The following is a 23,030-nucleotide window of genomic DNA, read 5'->3' on the forward strand; positions in this document are numbered from 1 at the left end:
TCACAAGAGTCGCGGTGTGTATCGAAGTCCTTTGGCCCTTCGCTTGGAATCTCCAATACAGCTCTTCAAATTTGTGTAGATGTTTTTAACATACAGTACATTGCATAATGTTTGACATCGACTACCCGGCCATATAAGTAGCCATTGAATGTCATGTGATGCAATGACAGTATCGCCATGAAGTGCGAGCAACTATGCATGCAGTGAATACAACATCTGGCAGGGGACCTAAAGACACACATTGCGTAACACTTCTATTCTGTGTTAAGTCAACAACAGCCTCAATGATCTGGGTTGTATAAACTGCTACTCGCTCCAAAGTTCTTATCCTGTTAAGAGATGGAGGAAGCATCTCATCATTTGTAGAGCATCTAAGACAACAAATATCTCAGCAGCCTTGGCCATTTCCAGTCAGGCGTCTCCATTTCGATCGCCGGTCAAACGATGCACTTATGTTGGACTTATTTGGAAAGGAATGCATCATTGACGAGTCTATTTCTGGTAATTAACCAGCAGACGGCAATGTCGGAGAAGAACACACATTTGTGTTGGGAAACACTTCAGGTCATTTTTAAGGTACAGACAGTTCTGCATTGCTCCAAGTGTACCGACGTTTAGAGACATCCTAACAAACTACAAGTTTCCCTTTGAAAGTCCCCTAAAGACGAGCACACTTTCCTAGCCTTCTCTGCCTCACACACATTTATTATCCTTGACTCCACCAATCCTGGAACATTTCTGACCCACCTTGTATACATCCTGCACACGCCTTCGGATGCCATATTGTCATATTGTTGTTGTCATATTGATGTATTATTCACAGCGAATATTCTTTGAGGTTGAGGGGTGGGGGTGGTCTGGAAATGTCCTCAAAATTTAACATTTTACTGGAAACCAGTTGCATATTTTAGGGTTTAGAAACAACAAAATTATTAATATAACCACACTGAGGTTGTGAATAGTTTCTTTCTGACTTCCGGGTTGAGTGAACGCTGGCGCGTTTGGCCGCTGCTGCTCAACCCGTATTGTATTGTTTTGTGTTTTTTTGTTGTTGTAAAGTGTCCTTGGGTGTCTTGACAGGCGCTTATAAATAAAATGTATTATTATTATTAATTGTGGATCAAATTGTTGAAGAAATGTCAGATGTCTCCTGTCTTGTAAATGGCCACTGATTGAATTAGTGATTTCATCTTTTACTGAGGTCAGATTTGATGATCTGATCAGTTTGTATGACCAAATTTAATATTGTTATCTATTTTGACACTGTGTAGGTAATATAACATATACAGTCCAATACTGTAGTATGCTGTTGTATGGTAAGTACTGAACCGGAGTTAAAATTGTGGCCTTTTTTTTTTTTTCCCCAGCAAGTAAAACATTGTTTTACATGACAAGAATGTTCACGATTCCTGGAGATACTGGATTGCTAGCTTCTCCTGCCCAGTGACCCCAGAAGGAATCCTGAGCCCAGTTTCAATAGAACTAAAGCAAGATGTGCTCTCGCAGTTGACTTTAATTAAAAACAATTGCAGGCTGATACATTTCAAGTGCGCTGCATACTGCATTTGCCACGCTTGTGCTTAACAATAAGATAACCGAACTGCTGTGTTAACAGTTAATGTTTTAAAGTAAACATACAAAAAAAACATATACCTGTATATCATCTTAGCTTAAATCTGCAAGTGGAAACATGTGCAATGCACATTCAGCAGATGTAAATTTAGATCCACCGTTCCTGCAGCCTGTCTCGCTTTCTCTCATTACTTGACATTCTTTCACTGTCTTCCCCTTTTTTTCATCCACTTCCTTTTCTTTTTTTTTTCTTCTTTTTTAGGGGGAGGGACAGTATTCTAGGTTATACTAAGGTAAAACATATCTGATGTGGTTGAAAGCAAAGAACATTTTGCGGAGAGGGAGACCATTAACTTGGTGAAATTTGTGGAATTTAAAAAGGTTTATAAAGATAGGGAATCCCCACCCTCTTTTTCATCTCACTCCTCCTTCTCTTGGTTGGCCTTATTTGGACATGTTGCTGCAACCCAAGCTGGAAGAAAGACTGAGAGAACAGGGGGAGGATGGTTAAATTTTTCTTTTCTCATTCCTTCCCTCTTCTTATACCCTCAAAATAGAAGATTGGTCTGAGGAGAGGCGAAGTCACTCGTAGTGCAGCTGAAGAAGAGGAACTTCTCCACGCCAGAACAGGAACTCTTCTGTAAAGATCAACCGGGTCCTCATGCAAATGAGACAACTGCTCGCCCTCCTGCTTCAACTCTATCTATGAAAATGATTCCCGCATTCACTGATAAGAGCCTCACATTATTGTTGTTCTTTGGAAATGACCTCACATCTGTGGCCCTGCACTCCCTCGGGTTGTCATACATGCTTGCACGCCCTACGCGGATCACGGCCAAATGTTTCTTATCTTGTACAAAATGGCTGAATACGCACAGACTGACACGCACTCAGTTGCCTGTTCCTCTTCATACCTCCCTGAAGCACTTTCAAAAAGCCATCTCTGCAAACAAAGTGCTGTACGTGGAGCAATTTAACACATACAATAAACAGTAAAACAAATCGGTAATAAAGACGGTAGAAATCACCAAACAGTAAAACCAAGAACAAATCTAAGTCATGCTGAGTCGAATGCCAAAGAATAGAAGTGAGTTTTGAGGAGGGTGTTGAAGATGGTTGTGAATGCGTTTGAAGTGTGACTCTCTCTCTCTCTCTCTCTAACCCATAGCCACACATTTCAGAAAAATGAAAACCATCAAATATTGTATCTAATATGTAGTGTGACGCAGTGCTCGCACACCATTGTTGGTGTGAATGAAACTGATAAAATGGTCATTGTCACTATCTGCGGAGACCGTAGAAGCCTTAGCTGATGGATGACTCGTCTTTAGCCGCCACCTTGGGTGTGTTTGGCTCCAAGTTCATGATAGGTGATTGAAATCTGTCGCGTTGTTTGACCAGAATTGGGTCGTTACAAACATCAGACATGAAGTTACAACACAAATCATGTGGCATCTTCTAACGGGGACTTTTGCATAGACCTGTTCAACATGGCAGCCACTCAGAGTAAAGGCTATTTGTGTAGAAATGTACGTGTTTTTCTTCCATTTTTGAAACCGCAGGTGTCAAACGCTGGTCCTTGAGAGCCACTATCTTGCACGTTTAAGATGTTTCCCTCCTTCAACACATCTGACTAATATGATCAGGATCATTATCAGGCGTCCACAGAGCTGATCAACGCTTGTGACATATCATCAAAGATTTGCAGGGTGCCATTAAAAAGATTCAGAGCATTGTCAAAAAAAAGCTTAGGTATGATTCCATGTGTATGGAGTCCATACACATTCTCTTTTAGGATGCTGGCATTCCCTCATGGCTCAGTTCTGGAACTGTCGGTTCCAGCGATGTCACACCATCTAGTCCGAGTTCACAGATTAAGATTTTTAATTTGCCACACCCACTCGTACGAATGTCTGAATGACCAGACATTCGTGCACAGCACCAGGTGCATAGAACAAACAGTTGTTAAGAACATTTTTGACATGACTTCCCATTTAAACGAAGATTGAAACAGTAAAAATCGCACATAAGGTATTTGGGAAACACCCTGCCTTGTATTGCTCTGTCTTTTTATATTTACATTTTACAACAACAAACCAAGACTCAGTTCGTCTCTTTTGACAATTTTTCCATCGCGAAGACTGTCTCTTCAGACTGTGTCCCATGAACCGCTACTCGGCTCAAAAGCAATTCTGGAAAGCCGCCAAGCCTGGAGGGAACACAGACACGGTGCTCCTCAACAAGCTCCATGTAAGTGTGACAACACTTTGGCCTCGCAGTCACCACTTTGGCCGAGGGCACTGCACACTAAGCTGTCCACGCAGCTCAAACACTCAACACAAAGATGTGAGATTTAGAAATGTTCTCACGTTGTTATTTTCAGGTTTTCTGATAGATTTGACTGACGTTTTATGGAATTTGACATGTTCGTCACATGTCTATATTTTGAGGAAAGTACATTTGCCAAGGTAGAATTTAAACATTCTTTTTATAGACCATTATAAAGCCTTTTACCTCCAACTTTTCTTCCTCCCCACCCTTCAAGCTATCACACAATACCTTTTAAAGCAATTGGCTATCTTACCACGTTCTCATAAAAAGGAACATTCAAATCCCTTCTGTGTTAACATGGATGCGTACAGATACAATTTTGGTCCGAAGTGTGCATTTCTACATTTTTTAGTGCTTTTTTGTCACTGTGTTGAATTTGTTTCTCATCACTCTTCTGTATTGTGTTGCTATAGAATAATGTCGTCAATCCCTAATAGCTTCGGCATCGGAGCTTTCAACCTGAAAGGGAGGGGCTTTATCTGTCTTTTGTCTTAATAGCATGCAGCTGACCTGGAGAAGAAACAAAATGACTCAGAAAACAAGAAGTTGCTTGGAACAGTAATTCAGTACGGGAATGTTATTCAGGTTTGTCATAAATAAACATTTGCCTTTAACTGAGACGTTGTCTCACAAACTCCAGTTACAATAACTGCATTGGTGGAAAAATATATTTGCATTCTTTTCACCATGATTTATTTTTTCTTGTTTGACAACACGAAAACCATTAAGATTTATTTGTAAAAGTGTACCGGGTCAACTCGTGTTTTGGCTAATGACAATCTTGTGCTATATGTTTTTGTCTTGTCTTGCCTATATTTTTACCTACAAAGTAATTATTCTGTTATATCAAATTTTGCCAATTTCTACAACTAAATTCCCCCTAGAAACTCATCCCCCTCCTCAATTAAAAAAAAAAACACCTAAACTATATCCTTTTTTTCTCCTTAGCTCCTCCACCTAAAGAGCAACAAATACCTGACAGTGAACAAGCGCTTGCCGGCACTCTTGGAGAAGAACGCCATGAGGGTGATGCTGGACCCTGCAGGAAATGAAGGCTCCTGGTTCTACATCCAGCCCTTCTACAAGCTGCGCTCCATCGGGGACAGTGTGAGTCACAACATACACATGGGGAATTCACCATATTTTGTGCTAGTTGTAATTACGAGATGGCTGTCGATACCATGATATGGTAAAACTTCTCGGAATGCCTTGACGAGCCGTTTGAGTCAGCAATAAAACCACCTACATGTTGAATGAGACCACAAATCCTGGCCACGTATAAGTGAACATTGGCCAGCGTTGTATTTTGTGAAATTCCAATGGCAGTCTTTTGATGACACATGTTTGGCTCATAAATTGGTGCATCCCTGACATAAAAAGTACAATGTGATGGGCAGATGTCCTGTTTCCTTCCCCTTTGCACAGCGAGACTATGAGCAACAGATGTATTTAATTATTTTATTTTCAATTTTTTAAATGAAAATATCAGCTTCTACATTTCAGTTGGCAACTTTGAAACTAAGACACCAACGATGATTTTATTTGGATTTTGTAAATCATAAAAATGTACCTCAGACCTCCATTCCTCTTTTAACATTGATTAAGCTACATCCATATGTACACGGGTATTAAAAAAAACAAAACTGCCCACACATCTTGAAGAAAATCTCTGACATCATCATATACAAATACTTTCAGATTTCCAAGTGTAAGTATCAAAGCAACAAATGATGTTATAGTATAGACTCACCCCAATTTGACTACGTAGTAGCATGAGAAGTATTTGGAAAAGGTTCAATATTCATAAAGGCCTGTCAAGGAAAAGCAATGCAATTAAAAGCAATTTACATGTGGGGAAAAAACAGGCCCAACAACATTTTAGTATGTACCGAGCGTTAGTATATGAGTCACCAATCAGATCACATTTATTGTATCTCTACATGGTGCTCTGCCAGCCCACAGTAGGATTTTACCTGGTCACCAATCTTTTGTTGGCACTAGCATGGTGTCGTCAGCTTGCACCTTGGCAACAAGCAGCTCGCATAAGCTCCTCCCGGACTCATTTGAGCTTTTACAGGAGGCCTGATTATCAGCTTGAGCCTCACAAGATACTCATTGCTGCAAGCAGTGGTTAGTGTCGCTTTTGAAAAGTTTAAATACGTTAAAAAAAAAAAAGAGGTCAATAAAATCCACATAGCTGTCAAACACAATCAGTGCTATCATGGTTAAAATTGCTTTTGTCAACAAGCACGGCTTTAATTTTTTTCATGTTATGCGATTACAGGTGGTGATTGGTGACAAAGTGGTTTTGAACCCGGTGAACGCAGGCCAGCCACTCCACGCCAGTACACACCAGCTCGTGGATAACCCCGGATGCAATGAGGTCTGCTGGCGCTGATGCATCTCATCTGGAGTCATTTGATTTCTTAGTGGGCGTGTTTGGCTGTGGGGAATCTATTTTTAACATATTGCCGCTGCTCGGTTATCAGCCGGCTGATAGAAAAGCCCCACCACTTATCTCTCTCTCTCTGTACTCACAATGTTGTGATTTAGCTCTTGCATTATGGCTTCTTTTTAACTCCTACAAAACTCTATTCATGCTAAGATGGTCATTTATAGAAAGTTATTTTCATAAGCGTCTTGCCCACAGGGCCCAACTTGCCAATCATGTGATTTTCAGCTGCTCGACCTTGGCTGAAAAAGATTGGATTTTTGAATGTTCTTAATTTCTAAAGTAAAGAATAAAATATTTGATTTGTTTACTTGAATCGAACCACTGCTGACAACAAAAGTTATCATGCTGTAATAGCTCTATCCCCAAAATTTTTAAAGTATTTTTGTCGTCGGAATACTTATAAATACTTAAAGATAAATGACTCATACTTGTGTGCAAAAAATGTGATCGGGACTTCACTTGACTTTAAAAATAATTCATGGTCGATCTACAAGGTCGAAAAATCTTTCTTCTTTACTGCATGCAATGATGAATCAATTTAAACACTACCCTCGTCCTTTAACTGTGAATACATTTTTGACTGTCCCTTGAGTGACATCAGTCTCCTGTGTTCATTTTTTTAAGGTGAATTCAGTCAACTGTAACACAAGCTGGAAGATCGTCTTGTTCATGAAATGGAGCGACAATCAGGAGATCGTCTTAAAAGGGGTTTGTTGATTGAATGCGAGTCAGGCGCAGTTAATTAAGGCTTACGACTGGTCATTTTTTTAAATCCACGACAATACATTTTGTTCCCTGATAAACTGTAAAGAGTAAATAAAAGGCATTGTTCTTCTGTCCAGGGTGACGTGGTACGCTTGTTTCATGCGGAGCAGGAAAAATTCCTCACATGTGATGATCACAGAAAAAAACAATACGTGTTTCTTCGCACCACTGGACGGCAGTCAGCTACCTCAGCAACTAGCAGCAAAGCCCTCTGGGAAATAGAGGTGAGGTGGCGGGGGGAAGGGATGTCTGGACAGTTGTTTCAAACTCCCTCGCTATGTCACTCTTCAATAAAACCCTGTGCCTGTAACAGTTTTACTGTCTATACGTCAGGTCGTACAACATGATCCCTGCCGAGGAGGAGCAGGCTACTGGAACAGCCTTTTCAGGTTTAAACATTTGGCCACTGGACATTATCTTGCCGCAGAGGTCAGTCCACCACAAAACCGTGGAACATAATGTCATTTATTGGCTTTAATTTGATATTCCGAAGTCAATAGACCTTATTTTCATTTCTAATATTATATGTGGACAATTGACGGTTATTGGTTGAATGGAGATTGTGATTGCTTTGCAAGGCCTTCTTCAAGAGCAACTATTTAAAGTGCGCGCCTATGCGTTTTCTCAAATTTTATATTTAAACTGTCAAGTAAGGTAAATAAGTGTTGTTTTATATTTACAGGTGAATCCTGAATATGAAGAGGAGGGTTTAGAGTCCCGCGCCTCAGTAAGAGCCACACTGCTCTCATACAGTACATAATCAGTTTCACTCCCAGAACAAGTAATGATGTGTTTCAAACAATCACACAATTGAACAAGAGAGGCTTTTGTCAAGAGTCCTTAAGTGGAACCGTTTTCGGCCCAATCCCAATCCCACTTCTTGACCATTATAATGCTAGACTGCATTCACGTTTGTCTGGATTGATGACCAGCAGATGGCGGTAATGCACTGATAATGCTTCCTCCCTGTTCAAGTTGATGAGTACTTTTCTTTTCTCGTTCAGCATCACTGCAGGCAATCATGGTTGGGGGGGAAAAAGAGTCAAGCACAATTAAAGCATTTATTGTTATTTGAATAGAAGATGTATGGCATATGTAGTTGGTCAGAAAATTTATATTCATTAACCGCAACATTTGATACTGTACACCTTCAAATTCGACTGAGATAAGTACATAGAGTATTCCCTAAACCGTCTACCTGTCTGATCTCACTAGATTATGCAATTATTCCGATTAATGCAGGCTGTCTATTGTGGTTAAAATTATTAGCCTCATTTACACATTAAACTTATCTGACTTTGAGAGTTTGTTTCGCATGAAGACTGTTTTGTAAACCAGCCTTCTTAAAAAGATAACCATTTAACTTTTAACTGGGAGAATACTTTTTTCTTTTTTTTTCGGAACAAAAATGCTTTTATCCGCAATATTTCCTGCAGCTCTGCCCACACTCAATCCCGAGAAATCTGCTCACGGTGATATAGCGGGAAACACTTTCTCTGACAAAGCTGCTTACCTTTGATTTCCATAAAATGTGGAATTCTTTTGAATGTCGGTTGCCACAATAAATGTTTTCTGCCTCCAGCTGGATTCGGAACAAGAGGCCTTGCGGGTCCGTTTGAGAAATGTACAGGATAAAGTCATGTACACACTTGTCTCCGTCCCTGATGGAAATGACATTTCTTCGATATTTGAACTGGACCCGACCACCTTAAGAGGAGGAGATTCACTCGTACCCAGGTACTTTCGTAACGCCGTGCATACAATTGACATGATCTGTCATGATGATTTATAAAAGCACATCACTCCTGGGTGAGCATTAAGGCGATCCTGTTATGCTTCATGACTAAGCTACAGTATATGCCTGCTCTTGTTTCTCCATTGTGAGCCACAACATGTTTATAAGCGCCTCTGTTTATATTCAGCTTCCATGTCACCTGCCTTTTGTCTTACTGTATGAGCATCTTTGGTTATACCACAGTGACAAAATTATACATGAATAAGTGAAAAATAAGAACATGTGATTTCAGGAACTCATACGTACGCCTCAGACACCTGTGCACCAACACATGGGCTCACAGCACCAACCAACCCATTGATAAAGAGGAGGAAAAACCTGTCATGCTGCGTGTAAGTGTGTATAGTTGTGCGTTGGCACCGATAAAAAAAATGGGAGTGATTAACTGATGTGAAATGCACGAGAATGTTACAAATGATTTCTTTCCTCATCTCCAATTTGTGAAGAAAATTATTGAAATGGAGGAAACTGATTTTGACGTCAATAGTCATTGATGTTGGATCACAATCTGTATTTTAGTTGATTCTGAAGTTGTTTGTTGGGGTACAAGTCAAGGTCCTCATGATCATCCGCAGCAAACTCGTCCAAGTCGTTTTACCAACTTTGCATTAAGATAAGATATCCTTTAATTGTCCCACAATGGGGAAATTTACAGCCTCCAGCAGCAAGAATGTATGTAGAAAGAAGAAGAGAAAAAAAACAACAACAAACATCTTTCAATTAAATACAATATGAACACAAATGGATAAATCGCAGTACTATTTACAATTTACCTTCACATCATTTAATTATGGAATGTAGCCGGGCACAGTCATAATAGAACAGGAAAGGGCCTTCTCCAAACACTTCCCATTGGTTTAGAGGCATAGAATTCCCCAAGTTCAATTTGCTATTTTGTGATCAATTACTTAGTTGATAAACATGTGTGACTCCATATTTTGCCCATAGTTGTTGGGCTAATGTTTATGTGAGTCTCTATTTGTCATTCCGTATACCTTTGCTACTCACAGATTGGCACGTCTACGTTGAAAGAAGACAAAGAGGCCTTTGCCATTGTGCCCGTCTCCCCAGCTGAAGTGCGAGACCTTGACTTTGCCAACGATGCCAGTAAAGTGCTGGCCTGTATTGCGGGAAAGCTCGAAAAAGGCACCATCACACAGAATGAGAGAAGGTACGAAGCCCATGCTGAGTAAAAGACAAAATCTTCTACTCGTTCTTTGTAACGTGTTGATTTTTCTCTCTTGCACGGACAACCAGAGCAGTTACAAAACTTCTAGAAGACCTGGTCTTCTTTGTGGTTGACATTCCCAACAATGGCCAGGATGTTCTTGAGATTACAGTCAACAAACCAAACAGAGAAAGGCAGAAACTCATGAGAGAACAGAATATTCTTAAACAGGTACCGTTACTAATTCGGAAATTCTTGTCTGATGGCACCTTTTGTCGGATCTCATACACATGTTCAAATCCCCTTTCCTGGATTCAGATCTTCAAGCTTCTTCAGGCCCCCTTTACTGACAGCGGTGATGGCCCAATGCTTCGATTAGAGGAGCTCGCCGACCAGCGCCATGCCCCCTTCAGACACATCTGCAGACTGTGTTACCGGGTTTTGCGTCACTCCCAACAGGACTACCGCAAGAACCAGGTACAGGTTTTCTGGTCTCGCGGTTCTGCGCTCTTGATATTTAATAACCTGGCTTAACTTTGGCTTGCAGCTGCAGTGTGTTCTGACGTACCTTCCAGTAACTCAATGGTTGTTGACCTTTATTCTGCAGCCGCAATAATGTGTGAAACAATACAAAATTCTGACCCGAAATTGAGTGAATTATAATGGAGCCTTTTTTTTCTATTTCCAAGGCTCTTCAACAGATAACATTAAAATACAAATATCCTGGAACAAGGGTGTCAAACTCATTTTTTGTTGTGGGCAACTGTGGACTGATTCTCGACCCATTTGCATCCACAGGAGTACATTGCCAAGCAATTTCGCTTCATGCAGAAACAAATTGGTTATGATGTTCTGGCAGAAGACACTATCACAGCTCTCCTCCATAACAACCGCAAGTTACTGGAGAAGCACATTACTGCTGCGGAGATTGACACCTTCGTCAGCCTGGTCCGCAAGAACCGTGAGCCCAGGTTGGTAAACCTGTCTTTGTGATGGTCTAAAATAAGGTGTTTGTAGACGGTGCTTTCATAGTTTTTCAGGAGGAATGATTCGTGTTGGTTATTGTCTATGTTTTGTGTATATCCAGGTTCTTGGACTACTTGTCGGACCTGTGTGTGTCCATGAACAAGTCCATTCCTGTGACGCAGGAGCTGATTTGCAATGCTGTGCTGGATCCAGCTAACGCAGATATCCTAATTGAAACGAAGTAAGTGCTCGCTCCATTGAAAGGGAGCTCAAATGAGTCTTGTGTAGTTGTTGTGTTGTGTATCGCTTCAGGCACAAGGACTCTTTTCGAGACTGTAATTCCTTAGGATTATTAAGCTCCAATGAAATGCAATTAAAAAAACGACAAACCTGCCTGCCAGAAAAGAGGTTCATTGTAAAACCGCCTAAACATGTGAAGATTAGTAAGCAGTAGGTATGAAAGGATTCTGATTACCAATTAACTGAAAAAAATTGTTTGTTTCAGGCTGTCATTGTTACCGTTTTACATTTATTTAAAGAACAAATTAAAATACTGTATTACTTATAATTGGGATGATGTTTCTCACTCTAAATATGACATGAAACCTTTTCATCACTAGTTGGTAGCCAGTGTATCGTGATCATTTTCTCTTTGAAATATATAACTTATCTTCTTCTCCACACTTCCCTGCTGCAGACTCGTGCTGTCGAGATTCGAGATTGAAGGGGAAGCGCTTGGGGACAACTCTGAGGAGTCGGAAGAAGATGAGGAGGAGGTGTGGTTGTTCTGGAAGGACAGCAATAAAGAGATCCGCAGTAAAAGCATCAGGGAGTTGGCCCAGGATGCGAAGGACGGTCAAAAGGAGGACCAGGAGGTGATCAGTTATTATAGGTAGTTATTGGCCTTTTGATTCCAAAGAAATCCTTTTGAGGTGTGTTGCATAGTAATCGCCGTTCTTCTCGTATGGTTATCCTTTTATAGGTATCAGCTGAACCTATTTGCCAGGATGTGTTTGGACAGGCAGTACCTGGCGATTAACAAGATCTCTGGCCAGCTAGATGTAGACTTGATCTTGCGCTGCATGTCGGACGAAGACTTGCCTTACGATCTGCGGGCCTCGTTTTGCCGCATGATGCTGCACATGCACGTAGACCGGGACCCCCAGGAGCAGGTTACGCCCGTCAAATACGCCCGACTGTGGTCAGAGATCCCATCTGAAATTGATATTGACGAGTGAGTCCAGGGCCAAATTATGACAATAACGTACACGTTATCATATGATCACGTGTATTCATCCTTTTGATATCATCTCTATGTAGTTATGACAATGACGGAACATCGAAAGATGAAATTAAGGAGCGCTTCTCACAGACTATGGAGTTTGTTGAGAACTACCTCAGAGATGTGGTTTGTCAGAGCTTTCCTTTTGCCGATAAAGAAAAGAATAAGCTCACCTTTGAGGTGAGTTTTACCAATTGGGCATACAGAACATGTTCACGGGTGTAATGCAACGAAATAATCACTTCCTGATTCTTTTTTTAGGTGGTAAATTTGTCTCGGAATCTCATTTACTTTGGCTTTTACAACTTCAGTGACTTACTGAGACTCACCAAGATCCTGCTAGCTATTCTAGACTGTGTCCACGTAAGCACAATGTTCCCTTTCAACAAGCTGGAAAAGGGAGATGAGAGCAAAGGTATGAAACCCAGAATGGATGAGTACAAAATAAAGCAAATAGGGCAAAATAACGAACAGCAGATGAGCGTTGTCATTATTATTATTATTATTATTTTATTCTTTTGGATGTATTCGTATGTTCTTCTAGGTAGCAATGTGATGAGGTCCATTCATGGTGTTGGGGAGCTGATGTCACAGGTCGTCCTTCGGGGTGGTGGCTTTTTGCCCACAGCATCGAGTAGCAGCTCCAATGGAAACAATACCAAGGCTCAGACTGAACCGGAGAAACAGGACATTTTGGTCATGGACACCAAGCTGAAGATCATTGAGATCCTGCAGGTACAGGACATGCAATGGCAATGACATCCATCGTTAAATTGAACTAGTATGACACATTCATTATTTGCTCTTTTGTACAGTTCATACTAAATGTCCGCCTGGACTATAGGATCTCCTGTCTGCTGTCCATCTTTAAGAGAGAGTTTGACGAGAGCAACTCCCAAAGTGAATTATCTGTAACTGGAACAGTAGAAGGTCCAAACAATATGCCGGGTGAGATTAACCTTTTGCTCTATCTTTCAGAGAAAGTGATATGGCCAGCGATTTGACTAGTTTTACCATTTTAGGAGCATTGGATTTTGAACACATAGAAGAGCAGGCAGAAGGGATATTCGGTGGAAGGTAATCACACTTTTAATGTAAGTCACAAATCAAGGCTAGATGTGTCATTTCAATCATTGTGCTGTGTGCGGCCAGTGAGGAGAACACCCCCTTGGACCTGGACGATCATGGCGGACGGACTTTCCTGAGAGTCCTTCTCCACTTGACCATGCACGACTATCCCCCTCTGGTTTCCAGGGCCCTCCAACTGCTCTTTCGGCACTTCAGTCAAAGGCAGGAGGTTCTTCAGGCATTTAAGCAGGTATGAAAGATATAACCACTGTGAGTGCCAAACAGTTTGTCTCCTCTGTCCGGCGGAATTGATTTTTCTCTGGAATATGTCATCAGGTCCAGTTGCTCGTCACCAGCCAAGACGTGGACAATTACAAACAAATTAAGTTCGACCTGGACCAACTGCGCTCCATCGTGGAGAAGTCTGAGCTGTGGGTATACAAAAGGCAGGGTCCAGATGAGGTGTTGGATACAGGAGAGGGGCTGTCCCCTGAGTCTGAGCATAAAAAGGTACCAACAAATGTGGATTCGATGCTGAAAACTACACTTGTAGACGATGGTTTCAGTAAAGCCTCTTTCATAAACGTGCTGTAATCAAAGAAGCATATTTTTCGGTAAAGCGCCACGGGTCAGAGAGTTCAGGTTATGTATGCCCTGAATTTAAAAAAAAAACAAGCGTTGAACTAGCCCACAAATTTAATAACATATAAGCAACTGAACGCTGTCATGGCCATGTGTTTCAACAAAAACCTGTTTGGGATTTTTATCTATTTATTTATTTGAACTCTGCGTGTGGTCATTTCAATTTTACAACATATCAAAATTTGACTTTTTAAAAGTTACAGATGGTGTAATTAATGGTGCAGTTCATTCAGCTGATTTGGCTGCAGGCGGGAAGGCTCCAGTTCCCACTCAGTGACGGTGTGAATGTGGCACTGAATGTTGGTTTGTCTCCGTGTCTGCCCTGCGAGTGTGACTCACCCAAAGTCGGCTGAGATGGGCTCCAGCTCATCCCAAGGAGAATAAAAAATGGATGGATGAACTTGCCACAGTAACCATGCTACCACATGTTGAGAGTCAAATGGATGCATGCTTCACGTCTTCACACTTGTCCTTGCATTGAAGTCGTAACAAGATCGCGTGTGATAATGATGCCAGGTTAATACAGCCCACTTGGACCTTGCTCTTTTATATATTATCTATTGTAGGGGGAGTCTGGAGGAGCCGAAAAACCAAACAAACCAGAGAGCACCAGCAGTTACAACTACAGGGTGGTAAAAGAGGTAAACAGTCATCCATCAAAAGTGGTTACGAACCAAAAAAAAAAGATGTGCGGTGTTTCTTAAGCACTTCTTAATATGTTCTCTCCTTCATTAGGTCCTCCTACGTCTCTGCAGGCTTTGTGTCCAGGAGGGCCAGTCAGGTAGGAAGAGCAGGAAGCAGCAACAGAGGTTACTGCGGAACATGGGGGCTCATGCTGTCGTCCTTGAGCTTCTACAGATCCCGTATGAGAAGGTGTCTGTGATCTGCTACTTCGTAACCTACTATGTCTTTCGGTAATCCAACGAGTGATTATTATTTTTATTTGTATATATTTTTTTCACTCCAGGGTGAAGATTTACGCATGCAGGATATCATGAGATTAGCTCATCAGTTCCTACAAAACTTCTGCGCAGGGAACCAGCAGAACCAAGCTCTGCTTCACAAGCACATTAATCTTTTCCTCAATCCTGGGGTAAGATATTGTTGCACCAATGGCAAGTCCCAGCATTTAAAGTCGTGCATGCAATATATATTTTTTCTTGATCTGCTTCTGTTTTTTTTTAGATTTTGGAAGCCATCACCATGCAGCATATTTTCATGAATAATTTCCAGCTGTGCAGTGAAATCAATGAGCGTGTGGTTCAACACTTTGTCCACTGCATTGAGACACACGGACGCAATGTCCAGTATCTCAAATTTCTGCAGACTATCGTCAAAGCAGAGAATAAATTCATCAAAAAGTGTCAGGACATCGTTATGGCCGAGGTGATGCACTGTTCGCGCCTATTAGCGTCTGTGTCATCGCTGATGTTTCATCTTCGAGGCAACCTATGTATTTGTGTTGTGATACAGCTGGTGAATGCGGGCGAAGACGTTTTAGTCTTCTACAATGATCGCGCCTCCTTTCAAACGCTGGTCCAGATGATGCGATCGGAACGGGATCGCATGGATGAGAACAGTCCACTCATGTACCACATTCACCTGGTGGAGCTGTTAGCCGTCTGCACGGAGGGCAAAAACGTCTACACAGAAATCAAATGTAACTCGCTGCTACCGCTGGATGACATTGTGCGCGTGGTGACCAATGAGGACTGCATCCCAGAGGTAAGTTGAACATCAGATTTCCGCATGACATAAATAGATGGCTAACAAATAGTTATCCCTCAAATTATTTCAATAAATTGTCTCGTTTCACCTGTATTATACCCCTCTAGGTCAAAATTGCCTATATCAACTTCCTAAATCACTGCTATGTAGACACTGAGGTTGAAATGAAGGAGATCTACACTTCCAACCACATGTGGAAACTCTTTGAGAACTTCCTTGTTGACATTTGCAGAGTGGGTAACGTCTGTGGTAATTGAATAGATCAGGAAATCAAATGAAATGTACATCAGCTGAGAATTTTTTTTTCTTCCCAGATTTGCAACAATACCAGCGATCGTAAGCACGCCGACACCATCCTGGAGCGCTACGTGACTGAGACGGTCATGAGCATTGTTACCACTTTTTTTAGCTCGCCTTTTTCTGACCAGAGCACCACCTTGCAGGTATGAAATCAATAACATGCAAACAACTGTAAGGTGAACTACAGTTCCTCAATGTTTCCCTATACAATCTAAAGAGAATCGGTACAAGAGCTCTTTTTTTTGGGGGGGGGGGGGGGGGAATCTGTCTTGAAATGGCGAAAAAATGCAGTAGCCAAGGTCCCAGGTTATTGCATTAATTGAACAACATGTTTATTGTTTTTGTTTCTGTCGCAATATTTTGTGTGTTTGGATCCAACATGATTTCATCTTACTGAGGGGTGTGGACATGAAACCAAACGATTCATTGATATGCATCACTCATGCAGTGTCAACTTATAAATGTGTGAGAATATTTTCACTCATTTCTAAATGAAAAAGAGAGAGAGAAGCTCGATGGCCAAATTCAGGCATACATAGGCTGCAAGTTGGTCCTTCGGAAACAATTTTTGAATTAGATATTGCTTGATTATTTAGTTGCACGTAGTGAAATACAAAGTACTGTCCTGAGCTCACCCATGGAGCGTCCTGCCCTGCCCGTCAGACATATCCAGTACTCGCCTGTTCCTCTGAGTCTCAGGTGTCTATAATTAAGAGGGGTGAATGACTTTTCCGAGAAGCACAGCTAACATGAGACGTGCTGTTAGATTAGATTTATGTTTTTCTCTCGCGTAATGACAGTTGCATAACCTCCGGTCTATTAATGTCTATGTCATGCTTCAGGTGGCCATCAGTCAGAATGTAAGTATAGCTTGGTTCTCTCCTATGAGTGCCCCTCGTGTAATTGTAACTGAATTGCCCCACTCTGATGTTTAGATTAGAACTGTGCTGACCACTGAAGTGACCTTATGTAATAGCAATGTCAGGCCCCATGAGTTCTGCTCTCTAGCAAATACGGTGGTGTCTCTAGATTTAAGTCTGTTGACTTGACGGCCTTTTTCAGAGATTGAAGCCGTCCAACCAATTATTTTGCCTTGGCTTGTGAGCACAGACTTGCGATACGAGGGCTTTATCATTAAGTCTTACTCTTTACAGTAAGGAAAAGTTTGGCAAAAAGTAGCAATTCATTAAAAAAAAGAATATATAGATGTTTGATGCCACTCTGTTAAAGTTAACTGCATTGAAAGACAATCCTCTCCCCCATTTAAAAAAAATATATGTATATTTCCCACCCCTAAATTCTTGAATGATGATGATTCTCTCTGAAAAATCGAGAGTGGTTGCCCCACAAATTAGATAAATAGAAAAATATTAACAACAATATGTGAAGAGGTGAATCTGCGTGAGTGCTATTTTTCTTCATTACACATACTGTACACACTACAACAATTTTGGTTGTTTTTGGGGGAAGGCTGGAAGAGATTAATTTCTATTCATTCAATGGGAAAGTATGATTTCAATCATTGAGTGTTTGAGTAATGCGAATGAAATAACTCATCCTGCAAGCACTACTGTACAGATATAATCTGGTATCATCACTGGGAAAATCTGAATTCTGTGGATATCATGGAACCTGACAAACTTGACAATGAGTACAAATGTCCCATAGATTTAGCATTTCTCAAAGTTGAGCCGAGTGATTTTACATCATTAAATAGCTCGTCTGAAAGGTACCGCAGATGCCAACCACCTCGCAAAGTAGCCACAGGCAAAATGAGAGGTAATGGGGAGAACTTTTTCGTTCGTGTAAACATTTTTGAAACGTCAACAGAATTTTTTACGACATATCGTCTATTCAGCAATATAATATTGGCGTTTCTGAATGATCTAAGGGCTGACTTGGAGAAAGTTGCAAAAAGGACTTAGGCCATATCACCTATGACAAAACTTGGTTTGACTTTACATTTTCCTGCGTCTGGCTTATTTCAGCGCATGTTAGTTGGCGCTGGCCTCTCTCAGGGCGTGCTGTGCCAAGTGTTCTGCACGAGCAGCAGTTGCACACATACACTGAGAGTGAGATAAATCCAAAAATAAATAAGTAAATTCTGTAAACCGGTAAAATACTGTTTTTTGGGACCTTCACTTTGCACTTCCAATTCCATCACTTCAAACGTTTTAGAACATGAGTTTGAATGACAAACTTAAATAGGATCCTTGGACATCATTCCCTTGTGCTATGCTCATATTAGTTCATTAATAAGTCCAATTAATAGATTTAGATTTACTATATTGCATCTGTATGACACAACTGATTAATTTCTTTCATACTTGTATCCTCTGCTTAGGCGTCTCTATTTGGAAAAATATTCCAGGTATTAGTTTGATTTAATAAGGGTGCAGCACGACAATACTGCTGGGGATGTAGATTAAACGTTTAGAGGAAGTGATTTGCCGAGTGTGCATGTTTATCTTACCTAATGGTAACAGCAGCTGTCAAAAAAGAATGGATGGATTGTTGTTATGATCAATATCATCGTTGCAGAGTGAAATAATAACTAGCTTCCTGATCAGAGGTTATTGTTTCTCTTCCGCAGACCCGACAGCCAGTCTTTGTGCAGCTGTTGCAGGCGGTGTTCAGGGTCTACCACTGCAACTGGTTGTTCCCCGTCCAGAAAGGCTCTGTAGAGAATTGTATTAAAGTCCTGTCAGATGTCGGTAATTACCATTCATCGAAACCTGACATAAAATGTCAATTCGGACAGATTCGTCCGGTGCAGCTACCTGCACAAAGAACGTTTCAGTGTATTAGCTTGTTGCACGTGATACTTTGCACTGAGCTCTCTTGCATTTGTGCGTCACTCTCAGCCAAAGGTAGAGCCATCGCCATTCCCGTGGACCTTGACAACCAAGTGAACAATTTGTTTGTGAAATCCAACAACATTGTGCAGAAAACTGCAATGAGCTGGAGACTGTCTGCTCGGAACGCCGCCCGGAGAGACTCTGTGGTGACGGCGTCACGGGACTACAGGAATATCATTGAACGGCTGCAGGTACAGCGTGTCGATTTGGTTTCATCGGAATCAAGCCGTGTGCTAACTGTGCTTCTGTGAGATGTAGGACATTGTGTCAGCATTGGAGGACCGCCTGCGTCCGTTGGTCCAAGCCGAATTGTCTGTCCTTGTGGATGTGTTGCATCGGCCTGAGCTCCTTTTCCCAGAAAACACTGACTCGCGCAAAAAGTGTGAAAGCGGAGGTTTCATCTGCAAGTAAGACGTTAATAGCTATCCATTATGATATGGGTAGAAATAAAAGATATTCATGAAAGTACTTGTGGTAGGCTGATCAAACATACCAAGCAGCTGCTGGAGGAAAATGAGGAGAGACTTTGCATTAAAGTTCTGCAAACACTTCGAGAGATGATGACTAAAGACCGTGGGTATGGTGAGAAGGTAGGAGATGGCAAACTCACTGGATACTCCATTCTATCCTCATCCAGCCATTTCAAGAACTATAATAATGTGGGGGTTTTGTTGTTGTCGTTTTTTTTTTTTTTTTGTAAAGGGCAGGTCTTTTAAATAGTTTTGTATGTTGCAGTATTGATATGCACGACTGAAAGCCTTTTGAATTGATGTTAACTGTATTTTATTGGGTCTTAAAGTGTACCTGTGTGTCTAATGAAGTGGCCAGGGATGTTTATGTGTGTCTGTGTATATACTGGTCACATTGGGTTTCACACCAATACAGCTAAAAACACAATTTGGTTAAAACACTGTCAGTTCTGCATAAAAACATTAAGTGACATAAAATGTACTGTTTTAACAATAACAAAAAGACCGGGCATGGCTAGTGAAGCGCAGATGGTCAACAAAGCGGAATTGCTAGCAAAGGACTGGAAGAAGTGGAAGATTTTTGGTCAAATTTTTATTGATCTATATACAATAAATACCGGAATTACTTCATTACCCCAAAAATATATACTGTAAAGAAGATGTTTGGTTTCAGCGTATGTTTCTACAAAGCATCCGCTGTGTTCCAAAATATCGTTTATTACCACAGCCAGCCATAGAATTATTTCCCCTATTTTGAAGACTTTCTCTCCTTCAATCTTTGTCACATGTGAGGACTTTTTCAAATACTGCAGGCCATCCCTCTGCCAAATGTGACAAATTTAATCAACGGCTGGCATGCATTCACAGATAGTCTTTTCTGAGCCACTGAATTAGAGGAGTGTGTCCACATTGCTCACTCAACTAACATGTCACGCTGTGTTGTTGACCTCTGCATGAGCTTCTCGGCCGGTTATCTAACCCCGCAAACCTTCTGCTCTCTTTCAGCTCAGGGCCTTTGATGATGAGATGGATATGCCTAAGGTTACTTCTTTTTTTTTACTTATTCGTTTGTGCCCTTCGTTCTTGTAGCTTCTGTTATATCTGTAGCAACTGTAGCTGCTGTTGCTGAGGCTGTGTGTTGTCGTTAGTCAGTTTCAGCAAAGAGCGCCAATGTAACCAGAGTAGAAAATTGCCAACTTGAAGCAGAGAGGCAAAGAGAGAATGGGATGTGCGCGTGTGTGTGTGTGTGTGTGTGTGTGTGTGTGTGTGTGTATTTTTTCTTGAGTTACTGGTTGCTGGTTTATCTGACAGAGCATCACCACAACCATTACATGAGCATTTTATCGCATTAACACTTGTTCTATGCAATGTTAATTTTTAATTACATAATTTTACTGTTGTAAACAGACGCATAGGTCGGTGCATGCCGGCATTATTGAATACGTGTCATCCAATGGCTACAAAATATTATCAAGCAAAGTAGCAGACATACAAAATAGTATTACTACGTATTGTAGCGAGAGAGTTCTGAGAGTATCCCTCAAACCGTGCCCCATTCAAACCTACTTTTAAAAAGATAGCAACAATGGTAAAAGCAATATAATTCAAAGTGCTCTTATGTTTTACTTTTCATCAAGGTTTTATTTTCTCTTGCCAATTTTCACCTACGTGTATGGTGTTTCCTCATGTATGCGCTCTCAGTGCCGATAGGGGACACTGTGACCATGTGTGTGAGTGTGTGTGTGTGCGCGCGTGTGTGTGTGTGTGTGTGTACACATTTGTGTGTGTGACTGCGTGTGCGTGCCATATGCACGTATTAATGAGTTGTGCGGAACTGTGACGACAGTAGCAGTCATTGAGGTTGTGTCCTAGTTTCCCTCCCTGCAAACTGCACGATTCCTGGGTCCCTTCCAACTCTGGGCTGAGGTTACATAAGAACTCGGCATTTTTTTTCCCCCTCTCTTTCCTGGAACTCAGCCCCTCCGCTGCTTTGTGACCTTCAGCTGTAATTGTGGAGGATAAAAGTGCGCAGCAGCCTTTTACCCATGCTGTGCGTCTTTGTGGGTATATGTGCACATGTGTCTAAAAATGGGTTTGTGAGGATCTACGAGGATGGGGGGATAGAATTGCAGCAAGAGAGAACCCCTCCCCACACACACACACACACACGCACACTCTCACACACCCCAACACATGCACACCTGTCATGTGTTGTATCTCTTGTCTCTGACATAAAAATGGCAGTGGTGCCGAAACGTATTTGTCCCTCCATGTGTCAGTCTGCATATTTGCAGTCTCTTCGTTTCCATGCGGCATGCTATTAAACCGTGACACAAGTCTTTATTTAACTACCGTATTCTAAATTCCCTCGGCATCCACACCTACACACTCTTGCATGTCGCCTACTCGCCAGTCACAACATTAGGTACCCCTGTACACTCTAATGAATGCCAAGCCACTGAGTGTAGGTGTAGGTCTGGAGTGCACGAAGCATGGCAGAGAAAATTTGTCAACTCGAGGGCGATTACTTTCAAAGGGAAAAGCTATGAAACATGTCATTGTGACGCAAGTCCTGGAACCTTTCTGATACCTTAACATATGAGGGAGAACTGTGTGAATGAAAAGGAACACAACTAATAACATTTACTATAATAGGAGTGAAAGATTTCTGGAGCATCTGTTTATAAAGCTGTTTCACAGCGATGTTGCAATCAACTTTGAATCATCAAAGTCAGGAGCAACATTCGTGGGCACCTAAGCCATTGCTAAATGTCAGGGACATGGACTCCCAGACTTATATAAGTCAACTCAAGTTGCCTCTTCACCTAGACTCTGTGTGTGGGCGTGCGTGCGGTGTGCGCATGCGCGTGTGCCTGATCACGGTCTTATTACGCAAGCCCTCATTTAGAGTAAGTCATGCTTCATGCCTTTCACCTCTCCTCTCCCTCCCAAACATTTCGTGGGATCTGTTTTTCAATTTTTATAAGATTTTGCCACATTAGGTTGATTTATTCACTTTGGCTCAGAAGCAAGCTAGTGATCTACACCAGTGCTTCTGTGTCCCACCAACAGTTTCAACTTCAGCATACAAAGATGCTTTTGTTTTCGGTACTTTCACAGGCCTATTTTGTAGAATTCGGCTTACGTGCTTGTCACATACACTGTACGTCATTTTGTTGAACTAAGAGTTGCGATTGTAACCAAGGGGGTTTGTCCCAGGGAATTTCCAGTTTGGTAGAATGTGATGCAGTCAGGGTGGATGTGGCAGCTGTGAGGGGTTACTCGGTGGTGTCTGTGGTCAGACTTGCGACCATGAACCGAATACGTCTTTGCTGCATTTGCTGCCTTTTGGTTTAATGTGGCGTCTGTAGAATTGTTTGTAGTTTCTACACTTGGTGTGCAAGAGAAACAATATATAATTTATGTATAAATACAAAGAGATCGGATCCTTAACCGTTTCATGCACCAAGAATGAATCATTAACCTGTAACCTGATAACATGTTAAGCTGTCCTCTGTAATAAGCACTGTCCCTGAAAGGGTGAGAATCATTTCAGGAGTATGGAAGAAAAAAATACATCAAGTCCCAGGAGCTCCTTAAGAGATTCATATTTTATATGATCTCCAACAA

General features: G+C 41.4%; 1 protein-coding gene across 7 annotated transcripts in view; it reads left to right on the forward strand.

Annotated features, from left to right (window-relative positions):
* The window catches only part of itpr1a (inositol 1,4,5-trisphosphate receptor, type 1a), a 54,886-nt gene that overhangs the window by 6,611 nt on the left and 25,245 nt on the right, over positions 1-23,030 (forward strand). For 2 of the 7 annotated variants that reach the window (XM_052077235.1, XM_052077236.1), the window contains exons 4-41: positions 3,713-3,822; positions 4,402-4,488; positions 4,852-5,010; positions 6,188-6,286; positions 6,983-7,066; positions 7,201-7,347; positions 7,457-7,552; positions 7,806-7,850; positions 8,706-8,860; positions 9,151-9,250; positions 9,929-10,089; positions 10,176-10,317; positions 10,405-10,563; positions 10,885-11,057; positions 11,174-11,293; positions 11,750-11,944; positions 12,035-12,286; positions 12,373-12,514; positions 12,596-12,749; positions 12,879-13,069; positions 13,150-13,282; positions 13,357-13,411; positions 13,487-13,652; positions 13,739-13,912; positions 14,611-14,685; positions 14,780-14,917; positions 15,012-15,137; positions 15,230-15,430; positions 15,518-15,769; positions 15,880-16,005; positions 16,087-16,215; positions 16,915-16,932; positions 18,417-18,443; positions 18,666-18,786; positions 18,937-19,121; positions 19,189-19,337; positions 19,409-19,520; positions 20,406-20,441. In XM_052077235.1, coding sequence (XP_051933195.1) covers positions 3,713-3,822; positions 4,402-4,488; positions 4,852-5,010; positions 6,188-6,286; positions 6,983-7,066; positions 7,201-7,347; positions 7,457-7,552; positions 7,806-7,850; positions 8,706-8,860; positions 9,151-9,250; positions 9,929-10,089; positions 10,176-10,317; positions 10,405-10,563; positions 10,885-11,057; positions 11,174-11,293; positions 11,750-11,944; positions 12,035-12,286; positions 12,373-12,514; positions 12,596-12,749; positions 12,879-13,069; positions 13,150-13,282; positions 13,357-13,411; positions 13,487-13,652; positions 13,739-13,912; positions 14,611-14,685; positions 14,780-14,917; positions 15,012-15,137; positions 15,230-15,430; positions 15,518-15,769; positions 15,880-16,005; positions 16,087-16,215; positions 16,915-16,932; positions 18,417-18,443; positions 18,666-18,786; positions 18,937-19,121; positions 19,189-19,337; positions 19,409-19,520; positions 20,406-20,441 — 4,994 coding nt within the window. The remainder of the gene's footprint in view (positions 1-3,712; positions 3,823-4,401; positions 4,489-4,851; positions 5,011-6,187; positions 6,287-6,982; positions 7,067-7,200; positions 7,348-7,456; positions 7,553-7,805; positions 7,851-8,705; positions 8,861-9,150; positions 9,251-9,928; positions 10,090-10,175; positions 10,318-10,404; positions 10,564-10,884; positions 11,058-11,173; positions 11,294-11,749; positions 11,945-12,034; positions 12,287-12,372; positions 12,515-12,595; positions 12,750-12,878; positions 13,070-13,149; positions 13,283-13,356; positions 13,412-13,486; positions 13,653-13,738; positions 13,913-14,610; positions 14,686-14,779; positions 14,918-15,011; positions 15,138-15,229; positions 15,431-15,517; positions 15,770-15,879; positions 16,006-16,086; positions 16,216-16,914; positions 16,933-18,416; positions 18,444-18,665; positions 18,787-18,936; positions 19,122-19,188; positions 19,338-19,408; positions 19,521-20,405; positions 20,442-23,030) is intronic. The other 5 variants (XM_052077238.1, XM_052077239.1, XM_052077240.1 and 2 more) reach the window with 4 other exon arrangements.

Source organism: Hippocampus zosterae, chromosome 9 (genome assembly GCF_025434085.1).
Source record: "Hippocampus zosterae strain Florida chromosome 9, ASM2543408v3, whole genome shotgun sequence".
Taxonomy (NCBI): domain Eukaryota; kingdom Metazoa; phylum Chordata; class Actinopteri; order Syngnathiformes; family Syngnathidae; genus Hippocampus; species Hippocampus zosterae.